We start from the raw sequence: 27,095 nt of genomic DNA, 5'->3' as shown, positions 1-27,095 counted from the left end.
TTATGCTCACACACAGAACATAGCTCCTCATTTATGCAGAGTATTATCTTTGAAAACCTGTCCTGTTTATATCAGGAGTCCCATGGCAACCCGAGATTATTAAAGGGACCACAGTATGGTGCCTGACAACACATGCCACTTTGTCTGTAGGGAAGGAAAGCTGGAGCTGCTGGAGAGACAGGAAATACCTGAGCACTTTAAAGGAGTTGGGGGCGGTGGGGGAGAAGGGGACAGGGTGAGGCTAGAATTTTTAACTTAAGATGGTCTCACCTTAACATAATGGCTACAACTGAAACTGCCTTCCCGTGCCTTTAAAAACCTGCATAAGGCAGAACAATCTCAGCAGGTGAAACTTTCTCCCATCACTGTGTCTGCATGTTAAAAATAGATATTTTTAAAAACCAGCTATTGAATTTCTGGATCAAAAGCCAGGATGGCTAAACGGAGCTTCATTGGTAAGACACCTCTGAATATCAATGGGGTGGGGTGATCAGATCACCATTACACTCTGTTTGACCAAAATAGGAAACAGAAAATAGGACTGGTTTGTGTTTCTGGTTTGTTGTTTGCCATACAGTGGTACCTCCTGTTAAGAACTTAATTCGTTCCGGAGGTCCATTCTTAAGCCAAAACCATTCATAACCAGAGGCACGCTTTCACTAATGGCGCCTCCTGCTGCTGCCGCGTGACTTCCGCTCGCATCCCGGGGTGGAGTTCACAACCAGGAGCATCTACTTCCAGGTTAGCGGAGCTCGTAACCCAAAGCGTTTGCAAGGAGGACAGTGCGTAACATGAGGTTCCACTGTAGTTTAGTGGTATCTTCTGTTGGTCTATGACCATAATAAAGATTTGGATTGGATTAGATGGTTTGTTTTAGCATCATGTCTGAACTCGTTTCTCTCCCCGTCAAACCAAGAGCAGTAAACCGAGAACCAAACCTTGGTTACAGCTTGTGGCTTGTTGGGAGCAAGAGACAAACTGCAAGTCTGGGTTTAGATGACACACTGAGAAATGGTCCTTGTAGATTTGGTACCCAGGCCTTTAATTTAGCGCAAGTAACATCTGTCTAAAGGGACGTGGGTGGCGCTGTGGGTTAAACCACAGAGCCTAGGACTTGCTGATCAGAAGGTCAGCGGTTCGAATCCCCATGACGGGGTGAGTTCCCGTTGCTCGGTCCCTGCTCCTGCCAACCTAGCAGTTCAAAAGCACGTCAAAGTGCAAGTAGATCAAAAGGTACCGCTCCGGCGGGAAGGTAAACAGCGTTTCCATGCGCTGCTCTGGTTCACCAGAAGCGCCTTAGTTATGCTGGCCACATGACCCGGAAGCTGTACGCCGGCTCCCTCGGCCAATAAAGCAAGATGAGCGCCGCAACCCCAGAGTCAGCCATGACTGGACCTAATGGTCAGGGGTCCCTTTACCTTTACCTAACATCGGTCTGATTCTTCTCACTGGTTTCTAATAGGAAGAAAGTTTCTGCTGTTTGTAAAACAGGCATTATTATGCTGAAGGTGCAAAATGGGAGTGCTTCCACATGAAGAAGTGGAATAAATGCCAGGTCATACAACTATCATCATGAGTGTTAAGGTAAGTAAACTGCAGGATGTATAAATTTTAATTACGTCTGCAAAGACCTGTGAATACACTGCTGCTTTTCTTTAAAAACACGTAGTTTAGAAAGTTCAGCCTTGTTAACTGCTTCCACATTAACAGCACCTGCTAATGTGTTGGCAGGATATTGATTCCCAAACATCAGTTCTGCTGTGGGACTAGAAAGCAGCAAAGGCTTGTCAAGCGTCTACGGGCAATTGTTGTCCAGGAGTCTGCAATTCTCAAACACCCATCATTCACTGCAGTGGCGTAGCGTGGGTTGTCAGCACCCGGGGCAAGGCAAGTAATTTGCGCCACCTAACCCAGGGCAAGGCAAGTAATTTGCGCCCCCCCTCCCCGCTGCACTGTCCCTCCCCCAGATAGTCCCTCGCTCTCTCTCTGCACCGCCCACCTGGCACCCTCCCCTCCACAGTGGGCGGCGACCCGGCGGCTTGGATCGGATTCGCACAGCCAGCACTGCAGTGAGAGTGAGTGAGCCAGGTAGGGGCAGAGAGCTGCGAGTGCGCCCAGCCCCCCCCCTGCACCCCCCACGCTACGCCACTGATTCACTGCCTAGGAAAACCAATTCCAAAACCAGTTCCTTTACACAGGTTCCTGTTCCCCACCTTGCCAATATCTAATCAAGCGCTTTTTTTTCTCTCTGCAGGGAGTAAAGCACTCCCTTCTATTGCATAATGTGCCTTGGCAAATTTACGGGACACTAAATATAACCTCACTCATCTTCTAGTGCTCTCCAAAGCCCAAAGAAAAAGAAAAGGAGAAAGAGGCTATTAATAATGTCTGATCCTCATAGTTTCTCTTCATGTTTAGATCCCTTCTTTCTGGTTCTTATTAAGGGTGACACATAGCATGACTCAGACCTCCAGCAGCTGCCAGGGTTCGGACATGGGGGAGCAGCCGGATTGGCCCCAGATAACCACTACCATCCAAAGTGTCAGAGAAAGGGTCATAAGCTCAATGGCAGGGCATCTGTTTTTCAGGCAGATCTCCAGTTCAATCCCCAGCATCTCCCAATAGGAATTGGTAAAAGCCATGTCCCGTTCTGCCTCTCCAGGTGTGTGCTGTTACTCTGCCTGCCCCATTGGCCCCTGAGAAGGCAGTAATGACTCCTCCGTCATCCAGGCCCGGGAGACACCAGTGCAGGCGTCAACAGACATGACTGGTGCAGATGCCATGGAAAAGTGGTAGGTTGCTTGCTCAGTCTAAGTAAGGATCGGGACCGCTTGCTGGGCTAAGTTCTGCCCAGGGGTTGCAAGGGGTGTGTCATTGTTGGGTCAACTGCATCTTTGCTTGTAGCACCCGCTGTGCCTTTGACCAACGTTTTGCCTGTACATTGCACCGATCTGAGCATTAAAGGTTTTGGTGGAAACTGTAACCTGAGTTTGAGTTCTTCATTGAGCAGGAGCCGGGGCAGGTAGGATATAATTATTATTATTATTATTATTATTATTATTATTAATAATAATAATATTTTATTTGTACCCCGCCCATCTGGCTGGGTTTCCCCAGCCACTCTGGGTGGCTTCCACAGAAACCAAAAATACACTAAAATATCACACATTAAAAACTTCCCTGAACAGGGCTGCCTTAAGATGTCTTCTGAATGTCAGGTAGTTGTTTATCGCTTTGGCATCTGATGGGAGGGTGGGCGCCACTACCGAGAAGGCCCTCTGCCTGGTTCCCGGTAGCTTTGCTTCTCACAATGAGGGAACCGCCAAAAGGCCCTCGGCGCTGGACCTCAGTGTCCGGGCAGAACGATGGGGGTGGAGACACTCCTTCAGGTATACTGGGTCGAGCCCATTTAGGGCTTTAAAGGTCAACACCAGCACTTTGAATTGTGCTCGGAAACGTACTGGGAGCCAATGTAGGTCTTTCAAGACAGGTGTTTTGTGGTCTTGGCGGCCGCCCCCAGTCACCAGTCTAGCTGCTGCATTCTGGATTAGTTGTAGTTTCTGGGTCACCTTCAAAGGTAGCCCCACATAGAGCACATTGCAGTAGTCCAAGCGGAAGAAAACTAGATATTAAAAGTGCAGTGAAACCAACAATCCATGTTTTGCTAGATAGGCACATGATAGGAGCTGAAGGTCACAGAGTTTTCCTGTAAGCTTGCTAGACGCTGCCAATGTGCCCTGAGTAGCTATACATTCTCCTACCTGCCTGGGGACACCTTCATAGTCTTTCCACCTCTTTCTGCTCTGCCAGCAATGTGAGGACATCTGCTTAGTCTGAGCACGGAGATCAAATTTTAAGCTAGACTTAGGTATGTCTTTGTAACTGAGCGGCCATTTTAAGTCTGTCTGAATAAAGCTGCTGCATCTGTTACTCTGCAACAAGTATTCTGAGTGAGTAAATTTGTACCTTTCACAAGACCATTTCTGTGATCGTTGTTTTAAGGGAGAGAAAAGGGGGACATAACAGGAAAACCCAGTCTCCCTTAAAGCATCCTGGATTAATGAAAAGGCTAAAACTAGCCTATCTAAGCTTCCCTTTTAAGCTGCAAAGGGATGGCACTTTGCTGAACTCACAAACATGAGGAAGGAAGGATAATATCTAATAAATATATCCTCTCCTAACATCTATACACAGCCCAACAAAAAAGTGTCATGAAATGTAATGTGATGCAAGGGAAGCAACCTTGTTGTCTTTCATAGCCCTAGTTTGATGAAGAGTTCAGGAGGACTTCGGCTCACTATTTTGTGACGCTTTGCTTGGGCCTCCGGCTATTAATCATTGAGGATTAATCCTGATTTGTTTACACAAATCTTATGCAGAGGTTAGACTACAGCCAGTCATTACTGAACATTTTGTACTGATTTGTTTGCAGGGAGGTTGTGCGACAATTGAGTATCCATCAGAATCTGGTTGTGTTTGTGCATTGTCCCACTACTCATCTGTTCATTCCACATTTTCAATGATTTCCCCCATCACTTTCCAAACTGCAAAATCTTGTTTCTTTTGAAAAAATGATTTGTTTTTTGCACTAGGGGGCGACAGAGCACTTTAATCCAATTTTATCAAATCCCTCCCTCAAAATACTGCCCTAGAGGCAGTACCCCTTATAACGCGGGGGGGGGGGAGGGGACCCTGTGGCCCTTCCAATACTGCTGGACTACAGTTCCCAGCACCCCTGACCATTAGGCATGCTGGCCAGGGCTGATGGGAGCTGGGAATCCAAGCACAGCTGAAGGACCACAGGCTCACTGGTTCCTCATTAGAAGGAATCTCCCCACTGTGGATTTTGGATAAATAAATAAATAGCACCCCGTCCAGTAGGCAGACCAAGCATGTGTTTAGGGCACCAGCAAAGCAGGGACACACACACACACCCTCTACAAACGCGAATTTTATTTTGAAACAGATATATATATATAGATAGATATATATATATGGCATTAAAGTAATCGTCGTGGGAAAAATCAGAACTTTCTTAGACTTCCTTACACTCCACAGTCTTCCTCATTTTCCTGTTCTATTTTTATTACTTCTCCCCACCCAACCAGGGGGCGTCCTATTAACGCAGATGGAAGCAATGCAAAAAACAACAACCCAGATTATGTCATATACCGCAAGAAATGCATGTCTTATTTAATATTTTTGTTTTTAATTGTGTTACGGTTTAGTATTGCTTTAAATTCTGAATTTCATATGGGTGGGCACCATCATCTTTCCAGCGCTCGGGGCCTCTGCAGGTCCCTGGCCACGGGTGTGTCACTAACTGGGGAAGGGGGGGGAGAGATTTTGTGGGAAACGGGATGTTGTGTTAAATGTGTCCCGTAATCTCGTTTAATCCTGCCAAAGCGAGTCCCCGCCCCCGCCCCGAAATCCCATTGATTTAAACGGGACTCCGTCGCTGGAACCAAAGGAACCTCCCGGCGTGGCCAAATTATTCCATCCTTCTTTGGGGTTTCTTTAAAAAAAATATTAAAACCCTTTTCCTCCCCTATTTCAAAGCAGCAGCAGCAGCAGCAGCAGCAGCAACAGTGCCGTTTGTGCAATTCACCGGGAAGGAAAAGATGAAGAAATTGCGCTAGCGGCCCCGAGGAGGAGGAGGAGGAGGAGGAGGAGCCAACCAAAAGACAAGTGTCGGGGCAGAAGGAAGTGACTTCCGCGCCTTCGGGTTTTCTGGAGATTACGGTAAACGCGTCTCAGTCACGTGTAATTACTGGAAGGGGGCAAAAGATGAACCCGGAGTAGCAGGAGAAAATGCGCCCTTGAGTTCCGACGAGACGGTTCCACCTTAAAAGCCACCCTGGGAAAGGGGAGCGCAGGATTCCCCCGGAGGGAAGCCCACCCAGAGTTTGCCTGGGTCATTTTAAAGAAAAAACCCGTAGGAGCGAGAAAGTGAGGAGGAGGAGGAGGAGGAGGAGGGGAGAGAACTCACCCAGCCTCCCACGCCCCCCCCTCCAGTCCCATCCCTCGGCTCGGGGCGCGCGCACCGCGCATCGTGTCCGGTCCGGGGGTCTCCCGGGTCCCACCCCGTCCTCTTCTTCCTCCTCCAGCAGCAGCATGGGGATGTGCTACAGCCTCCGGCCCGGCGGGGACCACCTGCCCATCCCCTCCTACGGCAACGTGGAAGTGGAGGTGGTGGACCGCGGCGAGTGTCCGGCGGCGATAGCGGTCAAGCTGAAGCAGGACATCAAGGCCAAAGAGAAAGCGGACATCAAGAGGAGCAAAAGCATCGACAAGTCGCTCAAAGCCGAGAAGAGGCAATACAAGCAGACGCACCGGCTGCTTTTGTTGGGTAAGTTCGGGGGGGGGGGTTCTTGGCGGTGTCAACGTGCCTGTGTGTGTGTGTGTGTCTGTCTGTCTGCGGGGCGCGGTGGGCGAGATTTTTTATTTTCCCCTGCAAGGCTGCAAATGTGGTGTCTGCCAGCAGCAAGCCGCTTGCCTGCTTTATGTTTTTTTGCAAGAGAATCGGCGTCTTGTTCCCTCGCTTGGCGTGTCCGAGCTTTGAAAGGCTGTGTTCATAAGCGGCGGCAGCAAGCTCCCTCTACGGTCTGTATTTGGGTTTCACACTCCTAATCTGTTGTGTTTGGGTTCCTCCCCGCCTCCCCCAGCCACCCCTTCGGCGCCGTTTGGCAGAAAAGTTCTGGCTTGGAGGTTTTGTGCAAAAAGTCCTTTGGGTTGCTCTTGTTGCTGTTGTCTTTTGTTGTGGTCGACGTGGAGTTATTGCGGCTGCTAGTCTTTAAACCCCCGCCCCCAAAGAAACCCCCTCAACCTCAAGATCAATGCATAGATCCCGAAGGAGCTGTCTTCTCCTTGTGGCTGAAAGTTTGGAGCCAGATGGTCCGCTGTTGCAACATGATTATTCCCCCCCCCCTTCAAATGATTAGTAATCTCTGCATATATATATATATTTAAAGCTGGATTTAGCAACGCAGCCGGAAGATGACAGATATGCGAGGATAACTGTAGTTGTTGCTGCTTTTAAAAACCTGAGTTTTCTCTGTCTTTTTCTGTAATGGGCTTAAACTGAGAGCCAAGAAACACTTTCCTATTGACTCTCCATTTGCAAAAAAAGAAAGAAAGAAAAAAGAGTTTTGAGTGTTTGCATGAGAAACATGCTCTAGTTAGGTGTGCCGGCAAATCAGAGCACTGAGAGGGGGTGTCTATATGGTTGTTGTTGTTGTTGTTGTTAAATGCACAGATGCCACAAACTTGTATTAGTAGGTTCATGTGGCTGGGGGTGAAGCTGTGGCGTCTACAACTCAGGATATGATATTGTTGTTGAGACAAAGGATAAGGGGGGTGAAATATTATAAAGCACTTTGTACTAATTTTACATTTAGTATTTAATGTGTTCTGAACCACAACAGTTGCCTACAAGAAGGGGAATTAAGCTTAATCGCTTTCATTATTTCCCAGACAGAAACAAAGGCTGATTCACGGTTGGTGTGTGGTTTGATAAGTGGGAGGAAGCTGAAATTATTATTTTTTTAAGATACATTTTTAGTTCTGGGGGTTTCCAGAATAAGAGAGTGCCGTTTAGAACAGGAGTGACATTGTAATATTCACAACCAGAATCGCGGGCCCTGTGATGAAAATCGGGGCATTTCTGTGTACATATTGCAACCACATTAAGGATCGCTGCCCCCAAATCCACATTGCTGAAGTCTGTGCATTGTATTCATTTTCATCCCTGCTATAAACTATATTAGTGTTGTTGTTGTTGTGTAGTCGTGTCCGACTCTTCGTGACCCCATGGACCAGAGCATGCCAGGCACTCCTGTCTTCCACTGCCTCCCGCAGTTTGGTCAGCTTCGAGAACACTGTCCAACCATCTCGTCCTCTGTCATCCCCTTCTCCTTGTGCCCTCCATCTTTCCCAACATCAGGGTCTTTTCCAGGGAGTCTTCTCTTCTCATGAGGTGGCCAAAGTATTGGAGCCTCAGCTTCAGGATCTGTCCTTCCAGTGAGCACTCAGGGCTGATTTCCTTAAGAATGGATGCGTTTGATCTTTTTGCAGTCCATGGGACTCTCAAGAGTCTCCTCCAGCACCATAATTCAAAAGCATCAATTCTTAGTAAGTGGGTCTAATTCAGTCTTTCCCCAAATATGGGTTGCATACATGATTCTTCCCTTTCCTGTTCTCACAGCAACCCTGAAAGGTAGGTTAGGCTTAGTAAAGGTGACAAGGTTTCCCAGTGAGCTTCACGGCTGAGTGGGGTTTGAACTCTGTTCTCCTGCACCCGTGTCTCTAACCACTACACTATGCTGGCTCTCTCTCCAACTATATAAAAGCAAACCAGTAAAATTCTCAGCAGAACATACAAATTAACCATCCAAGGTCTAGGAGAAGAGGAAGGTCTTTACCTGGCACTGAAAAGACAGATATACATAGCTGCCCCATAGCTGAAGCACTCTAGGAAGGCAGTGCGGTGTAGTGGATAGAGTGTCTGACTAGCCACAACCTCTTAACCTACCTCACAGGGTTGTTGTAGTGATTAACCGAGGATGAGGGGATGAACCATGTACTCCTTGGAGAAAGAAGAGGAATAGAAATGTGATAAATGAGCTCTTCTGCTTACCTGCTTGAGAAAGCTGGAGGGGCCAGCCAGGTGGAGATGTCAGTCACCAACCTGGCTTCCAGAGATCTCCATGTGGTCACAATGGGACCCACGGTGGTCGCAAAACGCGCCTGGCGACTGGCTAATTGCTAACGCTGATCCTATCATTGCATGGATTTCCACTTGTGCAGCAGAATGTCTTCCACTTTTCTACCCCGTGTGCCCCTAACTCTGTTCTTGGGACTCCCCTCCAACCCTCTGGAGCAGATTTTGGGAAGTGTGCATGCGGAGGGAGGAAAAGGGAGGAAAGTCCTGTTTTGCCAGGGATCCTCCTTTCGCCGATAGGCTGCTTACGTATCGGGGGGAAGCCGGAGCGCATGGAGTCATGATGGTGGCTGAGGCCTGGGGGCACAGGTTCGCTTTATGATGCCCTGTCTGGAATGCGGCGGGGATGACTGCCACAAGGTATCAGCTGATTCAGGATAGCGGCTAAAAATATTGCGAGCTTAAGGCTGTCTTGGCAAAAAAATAAGATTAAAATTCAAGATAATGTATTTTGAGATGCTAAAAAGGAAAATAGATGGGATTGTGAATTGTGTTCTGTGCGCTGTGCTAATCATTGGCCTTGGTAGCGAGGGTGATGGGAACGGTCATCCAATGGAACAAAGTGTATTTCTTCCATTCAGGTTTTGTTTGGCAAAGTTATGGTTATTTGGCATGCCGGCTTCTGAATCAAAAGGGTTACTGGGAACGTGGCAAAGGAAAATGGCGTCCTCCTCTCGATTAGGAAGTGTGTCGATTAGGAAGTGTGAAGAGGTTGTGGGGTTCGAACCCACAACCCTGAGATTAAGAGACTCATACCCTACAGCTAGGGACTCGGGTGGCGCTGTGGGTTAAACCACAGAGCCTAGGACTTGCTGATCAGAAGGTCGGCAGTTCAAATCCCCGGGACAGGGTGAGCTCCCGTTGCTCGGTCTCTGCTCCTGCCAACCTAGCAGTTCGAAAGCACGTCAAATTTGGGGTGGTATGCAATTTTTTCCTTGCTGTTTTCATGAGGGATCAGAAGCGTGCATGTGCAGAAAGAGTGGGAAAGCAGCGATGCTGCCCAGTGATGTTCATCGTTGGCCACTGGTGTGAATGGAATTTAGTGTGACACGCTGGTAATATTGGTAAAAAAAGCCACAGCTCCGTAATGCAACAGGTACTGCAATATGAAAGAAATGTTAGCAAACAGGACGTAAGCACTAGCATTGTAACCAGGAAATCTAATTCAGTATTTCCCATGTGTGAATGTACCCCCTTGTGGAGTGACTCTTTGATAAAGCCATTAATATGCTCGGAAGAGGAACTGGTATTGAGGTTGAGTGCAGACATTGAACCAGGAAAGCCGTAGTTTGTACCTCAGGCAAGAACTCTATAAATGGCAAGCAACTTCCCTCAGCCTCAGAGCACCCCTCCCACTTCTGCAGTGTGGGGGCCACAGCAGCGTCCCACGTTGTAAAGCTGCCGCGAAAGTTGCTGAGATAATGTTTGGTGAAGTGTTCTGAGAACTCGGGAAAATGTCGTTCTAAATGCTAAGCATTATTTGGATTAATCTAGCTTCGAGGGAAAGATCCGAAAGGGAAGTACAGAAAAGGGGAAGCCAAACGAGGAGGAGACCAAGCATGTTGAAATTACTCCTCACTGTGTTTTCTGCTGTAATAAAAAGCAGAAGAATGTGTGGGCTTGTGTTTATGTAGCACAGATCAACGCATTTGAGTGATCCATAAAATGCAGCTTGTAGCTTTCCCTGATTTACCAGTATGTGTGAGAATGCTGGTCTAGACGGGTCATCTGTCTGACCCAGCAGGGCTCTGTTTTCATGTTCTTATGATTCAAACACATCTTGTCCAATAGTTTCAGTGTGTTCAGCCAGGGCTTCTTCTTCAGAAATATTCTGGTTCAGTGCTACCAGCATGAAGAATGGCCCTTAACTTTCATGTAGATGCGTTTTAGGAATGGATTAGTCATGTGTTATCAGCCCAGTTCATGCATGCTCCTTCCTGCTCCTTCCATGTTATTCTCTCCCTGCTTAAAAAGCCACATCTGTGGACTGAATTCTGTAATCGACTTAAGAAGCTAACTTGTAAGGAACTCTGAGGGGTCTGAGTTGCAGGATGGGAATGTGGTTTACATTTGGAGCTTTTTTTGAAACAATTCGTTTCTATTTACTTAAACCCGTCTGTGGTTTGAAATTCTTCCTCGGTTTCTTCTTCTTCTTCTTTGCTCCATCTGGCAATTCCTTGCTCTGTGGGATCCACATAGCTAATTAAAAAGAAATAAGTGGCTCTTGTATCTTATCAGCATCATCAGATTGCTTCAAGGTAATCAGCTGTCTCGGGTCATTTGGCGAGTGACTTTGGAAAGCACGCTGAAAATCAGTGGCCACAGGTCAGGGGTGATGAGAGCTGGGGTCCAAAGACATCCGGAGGGAATCATAGAATTGGAAGGAACCACGAGGGTCATCTAGTCCAACCCCCTACAGTGCAGGAATCTTTTGCCCAATGTTGGGCTCAGAGCCACAACTCTGAGATTAAGAATCTCATGCTGTACTGTACTAACTGAGCTCATAGCTTTCTTCCCCCTGGTTTAGGGTCAATGCCAGTTCTGTGCTTTCTCAGATTAGAATGCCAGTTCAGTGTATTGATTTAAGAATCCTTCCTTCTGAGAACCGGACGTGCACTGCTCAGAAGTTGAAAAGAAAACTGCAAAATGATCCTTGAGGGGTAGGCAAAGAAAGAAAGAAGGCGAGGAGGTGAGAGCAGACAACACAGGTCTGGGGGAAAATACAAGGAATGCCATTCAGGAGCTATTTTGGGAGAGGTTTAGGGACTCCCTTTGGGTTTCCCCTGGATCTTTTAAAACCTGATTCGGCAGTTAATATTGGGTTTTCACTGGAGCAAGCAGCAGAGCAAAAAGAAGATTTTTCAGACCTGGGGTAAGAGATTGATACAGATGTCAATGAATATGGATCAAAGGAAAGTGTGGATGAGCCCTAAGTCATTTGCAATCAGAGTGTCCTCACCCAGAGCAATAGCTCCCTGCATTTTACTGAGTGGAAAATATGTCTTTATTTTCCTTTCCTTTCCGCCGAAATCATAGTACAGTCAGACCTTGGAAGTCGAATGGAATCCGTTCCGGAAGTCAGTTCGACTTCCAAAACAGTCAGAAACCAAAGCGCGACTTCTGATTGGCTGCAGGAAGCTCCTGCGGCCAATCGGAAGCCGTGGAAGCCCTGTCGGACTTTCGGGTTCTAAAGAATGTTTGCAAAATGGAACACTCAATTCCAGGTTTGCAGCATTTGAGGGCCAAAATGTCCGAGTACCAAGGCGTTTGGGATCCAAGGTATGACTGTACACACACATAACCACACACAACACACATCAATTACTTAAATAAGAAGCCTGCCTTTCATCAGTGTTCCAAGGGTGGATCAGGTGCATAAGTCAGTGTGGTGTAGTGGTTAAGAGCGGTAGTCTCGTAATCTGGGGAACCGGGTTCGCGTCTCCGCTCCTCCACATGCAGCTGCTGGGTGACCTTGGGCCAGTCACACTTCTCTGAAGTCTCTCAGCCCCACTCACCTCACAGAGGGTTTGTTGTGGGAGAGGAAGGGAAAGGAGATTGTTAGCCGCTTTGAGACTCCTTAAAGGGAGTGAAAGGCGGGATATCAAATCCAAACTCCAAACTCCATAAGTCGTGACTCAAGATCAGGTGCATAAGTCGTGACTCAAGTAAGAAACCCCAGTCAATAGAGGACAGTTGGAATAAGAATCTATACAAGGCAAATCAAGGAGATCAGCCTCTGTGTGGAAACATAGGAACGCTTATTCTGACTCAGACCATTGTTTTCTGTGTAACTCAGCACTGTCCACACTGAGTAGCAATGGCTCTCTGGTATTTCCCGCATGGCTGTCTCCCAGTCTCACCTGGCTTGAGCCTGACACTTCCGGCTTGCAAGGCAGCTGCTTTGTCACATTGCTGCCACCTTTGCCCACACAGTTTCTCAGTGTTGCAGGTTGCCCTCCTTCCTACTCACTGTGATTGGGGTCTCCTGGTGGTTCAGAAAAGGAGCAGCTTTCACAACAGTGCTTTCTTGCACTAATGAAAAACCACTTTAAAAAAAGGAAAAGATTTGTAATGTGGGTTCTTTGCGGTCCTTTTTATAGGCAATGAGTTTGGGACCCACAGTCCTGCCTAGTTTGTCCAAAGCAGAGCTGAGAGCTATGAGGAAATGGATCAGAAATGAAAAGCGAGGTCATTATATACGTCTACGGTGAGTCGGCGTGTTCTAAATTTGGAGCATTGCAGGCAATTGCGTGTTTGCTCTGCCAAATGAAGAGCATTTAGTAGAGATGGGACAAAAATAGGGCAATTGGAATAGATTAGTTTGCACAAAAATGCTTAAGCTTCTAAAACCGGGGCGGGGAGCATGTGGCCTGGACTACAGATCCCATCACCAGTGACAGACTTGGGTACTATGACGCCCTGTGCAAGGCCAAAATTTGATGTTCACCCAGTCTTCTCTCTGCCCTCCCAAAGGTAGGTAAAGAGGAGCCCGTCTGACAGGGTCTTAGAGCCTTCTTCCCCAATCTGGGAAAGCTCAGAATAGGACTCTAGGACTCTGTCTAACGTAAGATGTGCCATGAAGGGTATTTGCATAGTTCTAACATTAAGGGCCATAGCTCAGTAGCAGAGCATCTGCTTCTCATGTGCACAAGGTCACAGGTTCAATTCCTGCCATCTCCAGATATGGCTGGGAATGCCCCACTCATCTGAAATAATAATAATAATAATAATAATAATAATAATAATAATAATAATATATTGAAACCCTGGAGTGCAGCTGCTGGTCAGTGAAGACAGTGCTGAGCTAGATGGGTGAGTTGAGTCGCTATAAGCTACCTTTCTCTGTTCCTGTACTTGGGGAGAAATGCAACCTTTAAATTTATTTTTTGGAATAAAAGCAACATGGGTGAGGTTGATTAATTTGCCATTTAGATTTCTGTGACGGACCTGGAGTTCCTTAAGAGAGCTCTTGCCCCACTCTGTACCTTGGCTACCCCCATGGGGGTCATTAGGAAGACCAATTTGGCTGGGCCTCTCAGTGTCCTACCTTTAGCACTAGGATTAAACCCACAGTAGAATAGCCGAATAAATTGTAAGCTCCACTACTCACCATAACTCAGCTAAAAAACCAGAGGCAGGTTCAGATTCCTCTTGAATCAAACTTCACCAGCTCTGCTTTAAACCATGGGTAGGCAAACCAAGGCCCGGGGGCCGGATTCGGCCCAATCGCCTTCTAAATTCGGCCCGCGAACAGTCCAGGAATCAGCGTGTTTTAACATGAGTAGAATGTGTCCTTTTATTTAAAATGCATCTCTGGGTTATTTGTGGGGCATAGGAATTCGTTCATTCCCCCCCCCCCCCAAAAAAAAAAATAGTCCGGCCCCCCACAAGGTCTGAGGCACAGTGGACTGGCCCCCTGCTGAAAAAGTTTGCTGACTCCTGTTTAAACCTTTGATTTGATTTATTGACAAGATATACAGAACATTGTATTGCCATAGCTGTCAACCTTCCCTATTTTTGCGGGAAACTCCCTTATTCCAGCACCGTTTCCCGCTGCTATCCCGGATTGTTAGATATCCCATAGACTGTCCCCGGGACAGGTGAGGCTGCTGATCCCTTATTTTCAAATCTGAAAGTTGACAGCTATGGGTCTTGCAATCAGTTTAAATCAAAGGTGATTCTAGCTTCTGAACTGGCTCCGACTACAGTGGTACCTCAGGTCTGTTCTTAACCTGAAACTGTTCTTAACCTGAAGCACCACTTTAGCTAATGGGGCCTCCTGCAGCAGCAGGAGCACAATTTCTGTTCTCATCCTGAAGCAAAGTTCTTAAGCTGAAGCACTATTTCTGGGTTAGCGGAGTCTGTAACCTGAAGCGTATGTAACCCGAGGTACCACTGTACTAGCATGTAGAGAGATAGCATCTCTTATGTACTAGCTGCAAGACTAGGTAAGCCTGGGATCAGAAACATCGCTTTCTACCCTCCCTGACTGACTGAAGGGCCCTCATAGTGCAGATCTAGGCTAAACATTATTTTAGATCTTTCCTGTGAAATTGACAAAGTGGTTTAAACCACATCAGGATGTTGGCAGGCGTGAGACAAAGGTCGTAGAGGTCAGCCTTGATTACCCCTTAAGGAAGGGTTGACGGGGGAGCAAAACCAGGCACCTCAGGGCACAACAAAAGGTCAAACTTAAACATTTGAGGAGTTACGGTAATTTAATCCGACACTTCCCAAGGCAACCCAAAACAATTTACAACCAATCAGCCAAACAAGCAAAAAACCTACGTAGGTGTATTAAAACTAGGGGAGGGGACCCCTCAAAAACATCCCACCCACTTCTAAAAGGCCACAGATAGTTAAAGGTCAAAGGCCTGGTTAAAGAGGAAAGTTTTTGCCCGGTATCTTAAGATAGGTAATGAAGGTGCCAGGCGGGTCTCCCTAGGGAGAGCATTCCACAAATAGGGAGCCGCCACAGAAAAGGCCTGTTCTTGCCTTGCTGCCCTCTGGACCACTCATGGGGGAGGCACACAAAGAAGGGCATCAGATGATGATCTCAGGGTCCAAGTCAGTTCCTATGCAAACAAGCAGATATTGGATGAGTTTTGTAATTTTTGCATGGTTTATCCTGTATTTTATTGCTTATTTCTTTTTGTACTGTGAGCTTTTTAAAAAAAGATGGGCAGTGCCCAGAAAAGTAGCTTCCTTATTTATTCATTTATTTACTCATAAGAGCATTTCTAAATTGCCAAGTCATTAAAAAAAACACCAAAAAAGCCCCAAACTCATAAGACATCGTAAAGTTATGCAACTGTAAAATACTGAACAAATGACCCAACACTGAATCAAATTAATTCTCTAAAAATGCTTGGCGAAACAGACAAGTTTTCGGCAGAGTTGTGGGTGCCTGTCTGATTTCAGTGAGACTTAGAACAGTCTTCTAGAGTACTTGTTCCATTACACCAGAAACCTTAATTTGCACTAAACGCCTTCCTTTGTGTAGAAACTGAATCAATATGTGATAACTCTCAGACGGTCAGGAGGGCTTCCCCAGATGATCACAGGGATCTGGCTGCTGTATAATCAGATCTGGCAAGGCAGGTAACGTGGTCCTGGGTTGTTTAGGGCTAGCTCTCTACACTAACAGTAGTACCTTGAATTTAGTTCAGCAACATACTGGCAGCCAGTACAGTCATACCTCATGTTACGTTTGCTTCAGGTTGCATGTTTTTAGGTTGCGTCCCGCGGCAACCCGGAAGTACCGGAAAGGGTTACTTCCAGGTTTTGCCGCTCGCGCATGAGCAGACGTGCAAAATGACATCACGCGCATGCGCAGAAGCAGCGAATTGCGACCTGCGCATGCACAGATGTGGGTTGCGTTCTGCTCATGTTGCAAACGGGCCTCCGGAATGGATCCCGTTTGCAATCAGAGGTACCACTGTATGTTGATACAGAGATGCTTCGTCCAAAAGCCAGACTGCAGCATTCTGCATTATAAAATAAATGTGATATTGCTGGTAACTCTTCATTGAGTTTGGACTTCCCCGTATTGATGGCAATGGGTGGCAGAATGCTAGCAGTGAATTCCCGAACCTGCTTTTAGAATAAGGAGTTTTTTTAGAGCATTTTTTGTTCACAGAGTGCTGCTAGATCAGTCCAAGGATCAAGGGTCACAGCTATTGGTTTGCGCGCTACCTCAACATTTGTGTGGCACAATCCGCCAGCCATTTCTTCCTTGTTCTTTGTTCAGCTGAAATATATTCTCCCTGAGCCACCCACAATTGTAATGAGCAGATTGGGTTGCTGTGCAACCATAATGGTTTAATATATGGCTGCTGAGTTTGTCGGTTTAACATCTTCTTGCCCAATAGCCAAACTAAAGCTAGACAATCTGTCAACCCAGGTTATAGTAACATAGCAGGACTGGGAAATATGCAACAACAAAACTGGAATTTAAAAAAATGTTTGAAGCCTATTTTAATGGGTTCTGCTGTGAATTAAAACCACAATTTTTTTCCTCAGTGTCCGTCTAAGTCCACTTTCCTTAAACTTCTGCTCTTGTTTAAAACAGGTACTTTTTCCTGTCAGTGACTCTCCATTCTCACTGGATTCAATTTTCCCCCTTTTCTATTCCTAAGCTGCCCCATATGAGAGAGATCAAGAATGGGGAGCCCTCAAACATTCGATAGCCCATTCATACAATGAAGGCACTTTCTTCAAACTTCCACCATTGTTTTAACCCCCCACTTTCCCCCTCTCAATGTCCTGCCCATGCTATGGCCTCTATTGTTGCGTAACCTGAGTTCACTTTTACTCCCCCAGCCCACCATGACTTCATGTAAACCTGGGATTGTGATGAGGTGTTACAAATCCCCTGGGGGCTGCACGGTGACATCCTTACATTTTTATTATATAGAGAGAAAAGTTTAAAGGGAAACGCAACAGGAAGTTTTTGAAACACAGACTTTCTTTTTACTTTAGCATTTCAATAATTTGTTTTTGTTTGTGTATATAAAGAAAACCTAATTTTTAAAAGGCACTAAGAAACACACATTTTTTTGCTGTTTTCTCTGTTTGTTTGCTTAAATGCATTGTATTTATACACGGTGTTAATCGTTTTCATAATTTTCTACACACTGCCCTTGAATCTTTGGGGGAAGGGCAGCTGCAAAATGTTAAATAAACCAAGAAACAAAGAAATATATTATGAATAGATAAATATAGAAGAGCTTTGTGGAAAAGGGAGTTTCTGCGAGTGGTTTCGTGTACATCTCAATTCATGCGACTACCGTGTCAGCTTAGGAAAGAAAAGCAACCTGATAAGTTCTGTACTCTGCCACATGCAGTTAAAAATATTATTTGAAATATAAACTTCCTTGTCTGTAGGCTAGCTCTTTGCACCACGTTACAACAGCACAAAAGTCACTTCTCCTGCCTTCGCCCTCTAAGTACACTTCAACACTGCTCCATCCTGAAAATTATACAGGGCATGTGTCTTAAATGTTTACTTTGACTCCATGCCTGGGACCAAGTTCCATGTCTTTCCAAGGAAGTTCTCTAAGAAGACGCTCAACAAGAACCCAAACCTTGCTGAGCAGAGTTAGGTTTGACGAAAGAAAAGGGACTGGAGCGTATAGTAGGGGGATGCTCAGTCATTTTTTGTAACTGAATCCTCCCTTTCTCATGCAGAGTAAATGTGTGCTTATGCAGGAAGAAAAATCGCTTTACATAATACTTATGTGGTTGATCTCCTTTCCTGTTGCTAAAAAGCTAATGATGGACTAGCCATGAACTGCTCCAGTGCCAAGACATTTCCATTAATTCCAGTGGAGCAACAACTATGTAAGATGCAATTTTATCAAACTTCCTAATGGTAAGTGTTGTTCAACAGTGAAACAACCTGCCTCAGGAGGTGGCCAGTTCTGCTTTGCTGGAGCTATTTACACAGATGTTGGTAGGCCATCTGTCAGGGATGCTGTAGTTGAATCCAGCATTGCGGATGCTGCACTGAGCAACAGGTTGGAGGGAATGATCTTCAAGATTCCATCAAACTCTGAAACTCCACAATTCTTTGAAATATCTGGCTCATCTAACTAGCAGCCTAACCACGTCTGTGCATGTGCACACAACCTCTTTTCTGTGTTCATTGAGAGGCATGGCAGACACACAAGGGCGGACGTCTACAAACCAAGCAAAAGCTACAGTTCTCCCATATGAACCTGCCCGGGCTTTGAGATCTTTGTGTGAGCCTCTTTCTCTCAGTCCCGATACCCTCACAGGCATATCTGATGGGGACATAGGAGAGGGCCTTTTTGGTGGCTGCTCCCAGACGTCGGAACTCCCTTCCTAGAGAGGCTAGACTGGTTCCCTCTTGGTTGTCCTTCCTCCGGCAGGTGAAGACTTTTATTCTGCTTTTGGGAACTGTAATGGTTCTAGGGGTTGCTCGTGCGTAAGCTTGTCCCAACCTCTGGCTGGGTTACCTTAGTGAACCTTTCCTGTCCGGGCAGCCACTCGCCCGTGACTGTCTCAATCGCTGGCAGAATCCGTCAGTGGGCGTTTCTTAAACTTCTTCCAGCAAAGAAGCTCTTTGACGCCCAGTCTCCGCCTACTCTCCCTGCGCGGAAGCCTTCTGCGCAAGGAGGCTGTGGGTAGCGGAGGACCCTTCCTCTCCCCGCTGGTCCCCGGCAAGGAATCATGGGACCGCCTCGCCGCTTCCCCCATCTGCCTCCTTCTCCACTGGAGCTACGTTGATTCTCTTCCCCAGAAGACGGGCTGCCTCTCCCACTCCCGGGACGCTCTCTCGGATCCCTTCGGAGCTTGCTCTCTCCCTCAGACACTGATGGCGGTTCCCTGACAGGAACTCACTATTTTTAAATGCTGTGCTGCTTTTACTATCAAGGTTTTAATAGCTTTGCTTTAATAGCATTTTCATTCAATTGTAGCTGAATTATTTTGAAACTATTTTCCCCCAGCTTCCTGTGTTTTATTCATGGGAGGCTTAATTTTATTTTTAGCCTTGTTGAGTCTGGAAAAAAGGCAGAAAAAAGAAGTATAACAACAACAACAACATTATTTGGAGACTGGCATAGATTGCCATTACTAGGTACACTTTCCACCTCCTTATCTCCTTTGCCCTAATCCTGCCCCTCCTTTGGCTGCATGAAGTTGCTGGGGAGTGAATTATGGTGATGTCCAAAAACTTCCAAATCAGCTCACTCTGTGAAGCATTGGAAGGAATCCCGAGTAAACCTTTTCTCACAGGCGAACTTTTTCCTCTCTAGCAGGAGGTCATGTTATTTGGAACCCAGAATTGCATTTGCAGGAAGGAGGGTGGATGGCTGCCTTTTGCATTCCTTCCTGATTGCAAATCACGGCAGATCTGAATGAGCTGGGTAAAACCTGCTATGGGATCCGGCATCTTCCCTTGTGATCTTTGGTAGCTTCTGTCTATAATAATGTGGTGGCAATAATACAGCGAGTCAGATTATTTCTCCTTTCGTTTTCTCCACAGCAGCTATAAAGTGGCTGCATTGTTCCGTGAACAGCAGCCTAATCATTCAGAATATGCCTTATTGTGCACTGCAAATATTCCACTGCAACCCCAAAATATTGCAAGGTTAGTGCATGCAGAGACGCACTGGCAAATCAATAGTACAGTGGTACCTTGGGTTACATACGCTTCAGGTTACATACTCTTCAGACTCCGCTAACCCAGAAATCGTACCTCAGGTTAAGAACGTTGCTTCAGGATGAGAACAGAAATCGTGCAGTGGTGGCGGGAGGCCCCATTAGCTAAAGTGGTGCTTCAGGTTAAGAACAGTTCCATGGACCTCCGGAACGAATTAAGTACTTAACCCGAGGTAACTCTGTACTGTAATCCACATAACCATGAGAGGGCAAGATAAAGTTCACCCACAAGCCTGTTATGCAAGGACAAAGGCTTGCACAAGGAAACTTCCCCTTGTTTTCTGCATGAGCCCAGTGGCCTCCTCAGATCTTCTCTGGGGGGTTGGGGGAACCCCCAGAACAGATTTAGTGGGTGCCCAGGGTGGAGGAGAGCACAAGCTTAAAGGAGCAAGCTATTTAGCAGTTGGACAGTCTGATTTAAATGAAATGGAGGGGGGGGGGTCAGATTTGGGGAGCTGGCCAAGTGCAGAAAAAAAAGGGAAAAGCAGTGAGACCCAGAGTTAGGCTTGCCATACGTCAGGAAAATTCCTGACATGTCCTGGTTTTGGGGTGTAAAAATGGCACCAAGGAATTGTAGAGTTGGAAGGGATCACAAGGGTCATCTAGTCCAACCCCCTACAGTGTAGGAATCTTTTGCCCAACGTGGGGCTGGAACCCACGATCCTGAGATTTGAGTCTCATGCTCTGCTGACTGAGCTATGTCCTGCTTGTGTTGAAGAAGGAAAAAAATCCATAAATGATTGACTAGCCAAGAAATTATAGGAAAAAGAATATATAAGTCAGACTATTCTCAGTTTGTATTACTGATACCCTTGTGGTTGACATTATTCCCCAGGAACAAAGCATTCTTATTCCTCTGCCCTCGCCCCTGCTCCTGGAGCCCATACAAACCCGCCTTGCGGTGGTTCATTTTTGACAACTGTGGCCCAAGGCAATGCAAATCTTGTCTCGAATCAATTCGCCACACATTTCTCAAATCATGGCACTTCATAAGATCTCGGATTCCCCCTACGGGCAACCTTTTGAATAAGGCAGTGAACCAGAGCAAAGGGGTGAATAAGAGCAATGCATTGATGAGTTCCTAAAAGGAGTCTCTGTTTACTTTGGGGCAAACAGAAGTTGCAGTTCCGCCTCAGTCAAAGGATGCACACCCGAGTCTATGCAGCCGTAAAAATGTCTCCCTCCCCTTGCCCTTACCAAAGGCTCTTGAGATCATCACAGGGTGAACTACAACTCCCAATGAACAACAACTCCCAGCATACCATGCATGTTGACTAGGGCTGGTGGTAGTCCAGCAGCGCTGCAGACAAGTCTGTTCTTCTCGGTCTTCTGGATACAGTGCCATTTCCCGGAAGAACACAGACCTGAGACAGAAAGGGGTTGCCAGAAAGGCCTCCCGTCAACTTGGCTGGGAGGTGGTGATTAGCAAAATGAGGACCCTGTGAGAAATCCAGCCTTTGGGGGGGGGGTGACGGCTTTCCAAACTGCCAGCCCTGGGGCGAAAGAGGTTCATGAAGGGTGCTGAATTTGTGGCAACGGGTTTCCTTGCAAGGCATGCCAAAGCAAAGAGTGTGTTTGTGTGTGAGAGAGAGAGTAGCTATGCACACACCTTACATGTAAAGCACTAAGAATAATGGGAATTGTAGCCTGTTAATTTCTGTAGCCAGGAATTGTAGCTCTGTGAAGGGTAAAAGACAGGATTTTTTGGGTGGCTGGGTAGAAAAGATATGTACCGTATTTTTCGCCCTATAAGACGCACCAGACCATAAGATGCACCTAGTTTTTTGGAGGAGGAAAACAAGAAAAAAAAATATTCTGAATCTCAGAAGCCAGAACAACAAGAGGGATTGCTGCGCAGCGAAAGCAGCGATCCCTCTTGCTGTTCTGGCTTCTGGGATAGCTGTGCAGCCTGCATTCGCTCCATAAGACGCACACACATTTCCCCTTACTTTTTAGGAGGGAAAAAGTGAGTCTTATAGAGCAAAAAATACGGTACTTTAAATGTGCCTTAAATGTACAGGTGGACGTGCAGCCTGTGTCAGGAGCAGCATTAGAAGTTGGCATCATTGGGCACTTGGCAATGTTCACAACCCAGTGTGGGGCTCAGTGCCCGTCCCTGGAGCCTCCTGGCATTGTCGCTTGCCACTCCTTCACCAAGGGAGAGCAGTAAAAAGGAAGACCCATCACCTTTAGAGTGTCCTCTCTCTGGGAGATATAGTAGCTGCCATGGTCTCTCCTTCTGCTCCCAAATAAGTGGAAAGAGCTGTAGCTCAGTGGAAGAACATCTGCTTGGCATGTAGAAGGTCTCAGGCTCAGTCCCCGGCATCTCCAGGTAAGGCTGAGAAAGATTTCTGCCTGAAACAGTGCAAAGCTGTTGCCAGTCACTGTAGACAATGTTGGGCTAGAAGATAGACCAGCCTTAGGCAGTTTCCTGGGTCGTTAATGGCCAGCAGCGACCGGACAAGGTGGGTGTACAGCAAGTCCATTCGGGGAGGGGCCACCACTCAAAGCATCTTTCCCAATTCAGACCTGGGCCAGCCTGCAGTTGGCACAGGGAGCAAGTCTAGCTCACCTCCCACCAAGGCCACCTTGTTGTTGTGTCAGGAGCCAGAGTCAGGTGTAGGTCAGTGGTGGGGGGGAAACCCCACTGTGTCAATGAAGTTAACTCTGTATTCACAGAAACCAAAAACAGCAACTCTTCCCAATGAGGCAGTTGCGAGGAACAAAAGTCCTCAGCAGCCTAAATCCTCCTCTCCAGGGTTTCCCCCCAAGTAATCGGGGACTTCATCTGTGTTGCAACCATTCTCTCCTCTGCTGTTTTCATTTCTCTGCCTCATCTCTACCTCCTGGCTCCCCTCCTCTCCAGCCTCTGAGTCTGAACTGCCCTCTGTCACAGCCTCTTCTCACTCACTAAACCCTGTTCCCTCTTCACCTCCTCTTCCCAGTCCTGAATATCCCAGTTTTGGTAATGCTCTGCTGAGTCCTTGCCTTGCTGACAGAGCTCTGCTGAGTCCTTGCCTTGCTGATAGAGAAGTAACAGAGCAGGCTGGGGTGTGGCAAATCATTTGCCCACTGTATTTTTTTTGGGGGGGGGGGATTTGCATCTTCTAGGGGAATGAATCCTCTCCTCTGTTAATTTTGTGAGAATCCCCTTTTTTCATTTCTGTTTGAGTGGCTATAAAACACAAGTCAGTTTTGTTTGGTGGATTATTCTCAGATAGCATCAAATTTTCCACTGGGCCTCCTTGCAGAGTGCCTCCTCGGCTGCCGTTTAAAAACTTTTATTATCGATTGTAAAAGCCAAATAAACTTTTTAAGGTTGGCGTGCGGTCCTGCTCTGATTGTAATCATAACAATGCTAATATATTTCTTTTTAAAACCTGCGATAAATATTGAACCTTTTCCTTGTGAAAATGGTGTTTGGATTTATGGTCAGCTGATCTCTGGGTGAATGCCACGCAGTGCAGATAACGGCAGGCAGTCTGACTTCTCCTTTGCTCCGAGGTGTTCAAGCCAGTGTATATCTCTCCCTCTCCGTTTTATCCTTACAACAACCTATGAGGTAGGCTAGGCCAAGAAACTGTGGCTGGCTCAAGGTCACCCAGTGAGCTTTGTGGCTGAGCTGAGATTTGAACCCTTCTCTTCCATGCCCTAGTCCAACACACTAACAACTAGGCAGTGCTGCTGCAGGTATGTCTTTAGGCATATTGATCAAATAGCATCTCAGCCTCTAAGCTCATCTAAGCTGCAGCCAATGATCCCTGGAAGAGGGAAAGCAGGGCAGGCTTCCACTTCATTTACATACCAAAATTATATTGGCCTTGCACTTCAACGCCATGCAGTCTCCCACAAGGAATCCTGGGAATTATAGCTTGATGAGGTGCTCTGCTAAAATACAGTTGTACCTCGGGTTAAGTACTTAACTCGTTCCGGAGGTCCATTCTTAACCTGAAGCACCACTTTAGCTAATGGGGCCTCCCGCTGATGCCGCGCCGCTGGAGCACGATTTCTGTTCTCATCCTGCAGCAAAGTTCTTAACCCAAGGTACTGTTTCTAGGTTAGCGGAGTCTGTAACCTGAAGCATTTGTAACCTGAGGTACCACTGTAGCTGTGCCTCACAGAACTACATTTTCCATAGTCACTGGGGAGAGGGAATGGGTGCTTAGACTAGTTTTACCTATAGTGTAACTATGGAACTGGGGTCCCCCCCCCCAATGCAGGATGTTTACTCTGCCTCTAACACCCCTCTGGAGTGTAGGGTACAAATGGGGAACTGTCTACTTCCACATGTTGTTGGACAACAGCTCCCATCAGTCCCTGATGGGATTCACTGGTCAGCGATGATGGGATTTGTAGTCCAGTGCAGGGCCGCAGATTTCCCCTGCATGTCTATTGTTAAGGCATCACTAGAGACATTTGTGGTGGCATTCTGACCCACCTGTTGCTGTTGCAATCTATGTAGCAGCCCAGAGCGCTCGCAGGCTCATGGAGAACAGGCGGACAGGTATTGTCCCCACCCTCCTCCGCTCTACAGTGGTACCTTGGGTTACAGACACTTCAGGTGACAGACGCTTCAGGTTACGGATCAGCTAACCCAGAAATAGTACCTCGGGTTAAGAACTTTGCTTCAGGATGAGAACAGAAATCGTGTGGTGGCAGCGGGAGGCCCCATTAGCTAAAGTGGTACCTCAGGTTAAGAACAGTTTCAGGTTAAGAACGGACCTCCAGAACGAATTAAGTATCTCACTCTTGGGTTGTGGGCCCAGTGATACTTACTCTGAATACCGGGCCCCCAGGGGCAGGTTTGCTGCCTCCCTGCCAAGAGTGCTCTGCTGAAGTCTCTCATATGAGTGAATTACTGCTAGCAAATGGGGTACACTCTAGTGAAGGAGGAGCAGGAGAGGAAGTGTGGCATAGTGGTTAGAGTGCTAGGACCCGCCAGACCAGGGTTCAAAACCCCGCTAGGCCATGAAGATCACTGGGTGACCTTGGGCCAGTCATTGCCTCTCAGCCTGACCTACCTCACAGGGTTGTTTTGGGATTTAAGGGAGGAGGGGTGACCCATGTACACTGACCTGAGCTCATTGGACAAGAAGGGGGGGATCCAAATGCAATCAGCCAATCGTCAGAAGATGACACCGAAATCTCTGTGTTATAGGAGGTTCTTTAATTCCTGCCATTACGGTTCATTATTTCCTGCAATTAACGGTACATTCCAAACATAGAGGAGGGTTGCAAAAAGTACAGGCAGAACTTTCTTCTGTAAACCCAGATATGAGCAGAGTGTTTTTCGCTCTCCCTTCAATTTATCATTTCTTCATGCAAATATTATGGGATGATAACGTGTCACAGCCTTGAATGTTTTTGCGCTGGGCAGCCAAACATCTCTTCCTTGTTTGGAGCAGGAGCTGGGCCGCCGTGCAGGAAAACAGGACTGCTGACGGCTCTTTGCAAGAGTGGACTATAGATAGCTCAGGACAAAATAGCATTCCTCAGCAGAAGCTGACCAGACCAACCGTTCCTCAGAAGGAGTAATTATAAGTATTGCAGCAGTGCCACCAAGTGTCGGGACAGTTGAATGTCTCTCACAAGCTGCTACAAGAAAATAAAAACCTCAGGGAGAGCTCACGTAGAAGAATTTCACGCTGGGCTGATGATTCGCATGTGAAATTATGAGAGAGGGAGAGAATTGTTTCTTCCTCCCCCCACCCCACCCCCCAAATACGTGCTTATGGGATCAAGATGCCCCGTTATTCATTTCAAATGAATACAGTTGCTTACATTCATTTAACTTGTGCACATTCAGCTTTGCATGTATGGCGAAAAATATAAATATAAATAAATAAATAAATGGGGGAAATGACTCTGGCAATTCCCCTAGCCATTGAACCTAACGCATTCGGTCTATTGGCGATTTTGGCTTTAGGCGCGATCTGCAGAACGTAAACCCTGTGTAAGTTGCAGACTTGCTGTAGTTAAACTTACATAGTTGTTGTTGTTGTTTAGTCATTTACTTGTGTCTGACTCTTCGTGACCCCATGGACCAGAGCATGCCAGGCACTCCTGCCTTCCACTGCCTCCCGCAGTTTGGTCAAACTCATGCTGGTAGCTTCCAGAACACTGTTCAACCATCTCGTCCTCTGTCATCCCCTTCTCCTTGTGCCCTCCATCTTTCCCAACATCAGGGAGTCTTCTCTTCTCATGAGGTGGCCAAAGTATTGGAGCCTCAGCTTCAGGATCTGTCCTTCCAGTGAGCACTCAGGGCTGATTTCCTTAAGAATGGATAGGTTTGTTCTTCTTGCAGTCCATGGGACTCTCAAGAGTCTCCTCCAGCACCATAATTCAAAAGCCTCAATTCTTCAGCAATTAGCCTTCTAGGTGTTTATCTGCTGGGATAGTTTGTGTGTTTCTGTGTTGCCTTTGTCAACCCGATGCCCTCCAGATGTTTTGGGCTTTGTCTGCCAGCAGCCCCAGCCGGCACAGAAGAGACAACAGAAGAAACTGGAGATGGGGCGGGGGAGGGACAGGGATAAACAGGAAGAAAAATGTGTTTATTTTGTGTTCCTATTTCTCTTCAAGAAAAAAAGCAGAGAGCCCCAACCAGGTAAAAGTTCCTCTTTCGATCAGCTTAGCACTACCAGTGATTACCTGTCTTCCTTTGCTGCCTACTGCTTGTGAACCATACCTGTTGCCTTCCGGGCATTTTGCGTGGGGTTGTTCACCCCAATGCATTGCAAGCATTCCTCCTGTTACCCAGAGCAAGCATCCCATCTCTCCCATGTATAGCAGACCCTTCCTTCTGCCTTGTGATTTCCGGCCTGCAGCGTTCTTCTATCTGATTCTTTATGGCCAAGACTAGAGTGAAACCAGCTTGGTTTATGCTAGAAGCAAAGCTCCGTCAGCACTGCAGAAATGATTAAGAACCTGCTTACATCAATGGCCCTGGGACGTGGGTGGTGCTGTGGGTAAAACCTCAGCACCTAGGACTTGCCGATCGCATGGTCAGCGGTTCGAATCCCCACGGTGGGGTGAGCTCCCATCGTTCGGTCCCAGCTCCTGCCCACCTAGCAGTTCAAAAGCACCCTTAAGTGCAAGTAGATAAATAGGTACCGCTTTATAGCGGGAAGGTAAACGGCGTTTCCATGTGCTGCTGTGGTGCCGGTTCGCCGGAGCAGCTTCGTCACGCTGG

At 47.0% G+C, this 27,095-nt stretch overlaps 1 protein-coding gene across 1 annotated transcript in view; it reads left to right on the top strand.

Annotated features, from left to right (window-relative positions):
* Window positions 1–5,762: 5,762 nt before the first annotated feature.
* Window positions 5,763–27,095, top strand: part of GNAS (GNAS complex locus) — a 166,487-nt gene continuing 145,154 nt past the window's right edge. Inside the window, exon 1 of the mRNA XM_083446636.1 lies at window positions 5,763–6,349. Coding sequence (XP_083302762.1) covers window positions 6,115–6,349 — 235 coding nt within the window. The 5' untranslated portion in view covers window positions 5,763–6,114. The remainder of the gene's footprint in view (window positions 6,350–27,095) is intronic.

Source organism: Podarcis tiliguerta (assembly GCF_965153285.1).
Source record: "Podarcis tiliguerta genome assembly, chromosome: 6".
NCBI lineage: Eukaryota > Metazoa > Chordata > Lepidosauria > Squamata > Lacertidae > Podarcis > Podarcis tiliguerta.
The sequence above is the reverse complement of the archived record's forward strand: the minus strand, read 5'-3'. Positions and strand labels throughout refer to the sequence as shown.